A 1,001-nucleotide genomic window follows, 5' to 3' on the forward strand; every position below is an offset into this window, starting at 1 on the left:
GTTACGCCTCAAAGGAGAGAAAGCTTGAAGTAGGTGATTTGAACTACAGGGCTATTTTTGGTGGGAGCCTACAAAGCCACTAATGTGGTCCAAAACAAATGATAAGTGGTTTTATTTGAGTTCAGAAAAACAGCTGACTAAGCCTGGGACACCCCAGTCATTTCCAGAGGGAGGGTGCAGCACACTCAGGTGGTTTTCTCCAGCAGTCAGCGCCCTCTGTAGAAGGAAACCAAATTTCCATGCAAAGCAAGCGGAGGCGATGAGGAGAACACAGCGGGACTCAGGCGGCGCCTTTCTCTGGGTCACTTCTGACCGGACAGTGAACACAGACAACAGTGAAACACGCACAAACTCCAAAGGTAACCACCAAGGGAGCTGCTCTCGTGTTTCTGGTTCAAACATGACACCGTGCTGGGCAGAAGGTACAGCTCGTTGGAGAGCGAGTACAGCGGCCTCTGTTGTGCAACACGTTCTGTTTAGGGATCGACAGTTTAACATTTATTGTGACCTTCTGGGGGTGCCTGCGCGTACCTTGTACAGATACCAGCTGTGGCTGACGTACCTTGATTCAAGTACGTAAGAGTTTCGTCGTACAGTTTCACTGCCGGAGAGGTTGCAGCGCACATAACGTACTGGAAGGGTGGGTGTTTGGTCTCGTTTTCTTGAGGAAGGCTGGAATCTTCCTGTTTGAAAATAGGCAGTGCCAAAACATCACTGGAAAGAACAAACAAAAAACTTTGTGAGACTGTTGGCCCGGTTTTGCCTGAAGAAAAAAAAAAAAAAGAGCCATCCCTGCTGTCCAGAGCTTTACCACCACCTCTACACAGTGAGGTGTTCTGTGTCAGCACTACAGTCCTCCCCGGTCACAGCCATCCTTCACAAATACAGCTCCGTAAATCACAGAGGGCCGCGAGCCTGGCCACAGACAGGGGTTTTCTAGCTCTGAGGTTCTGTTCATGATGAAATTGTTGCCTGCACATCATGAAACTCCTTCGGAAACT

General features: G+C 49.3%; 1 protein-coding gene across 1 annotated transcript in view; it reads right to left on the bottom strand.

Annotated features, from left to right (window-relative positions):
• UBP1 (upstream binding protein 1 (LBP-1a)) overlaps positions 1–714 on the bottom strand; it is a gene marked incomplete at its 5' end in the record, with an annotated part of 11,367 nt that extends 10,653 nt beyond the window's left edge. The window contains one exon of the mRNA XM_010140448.1: positions 563–714. Within this exon, the coding sequence (XP_010138750.1) occupies positions 563–714 (152 nt within the window). The remainder of the gene's footprint in view (positions 1–562) is intronic.
• Positions 715–1,001: the final 287 nt, after the last annotated feature.

The sequence above is a fragment of the Buceros rhinoceros genome, unplaced genomic scaffold, assembly GCF_000710305.1.
Source record: "Buceros rhinoceros silvestris isolate BGI_N320 unplaced genomic scaffold, ASM71030v1 scaffold32927, whole genome shotgun sequence".
NCBI lineage: Eukaryota > Metazoa > Chordata > Aves > Bucerotiformes > Bucerotidae > Buceros > Buceros rhinoceros.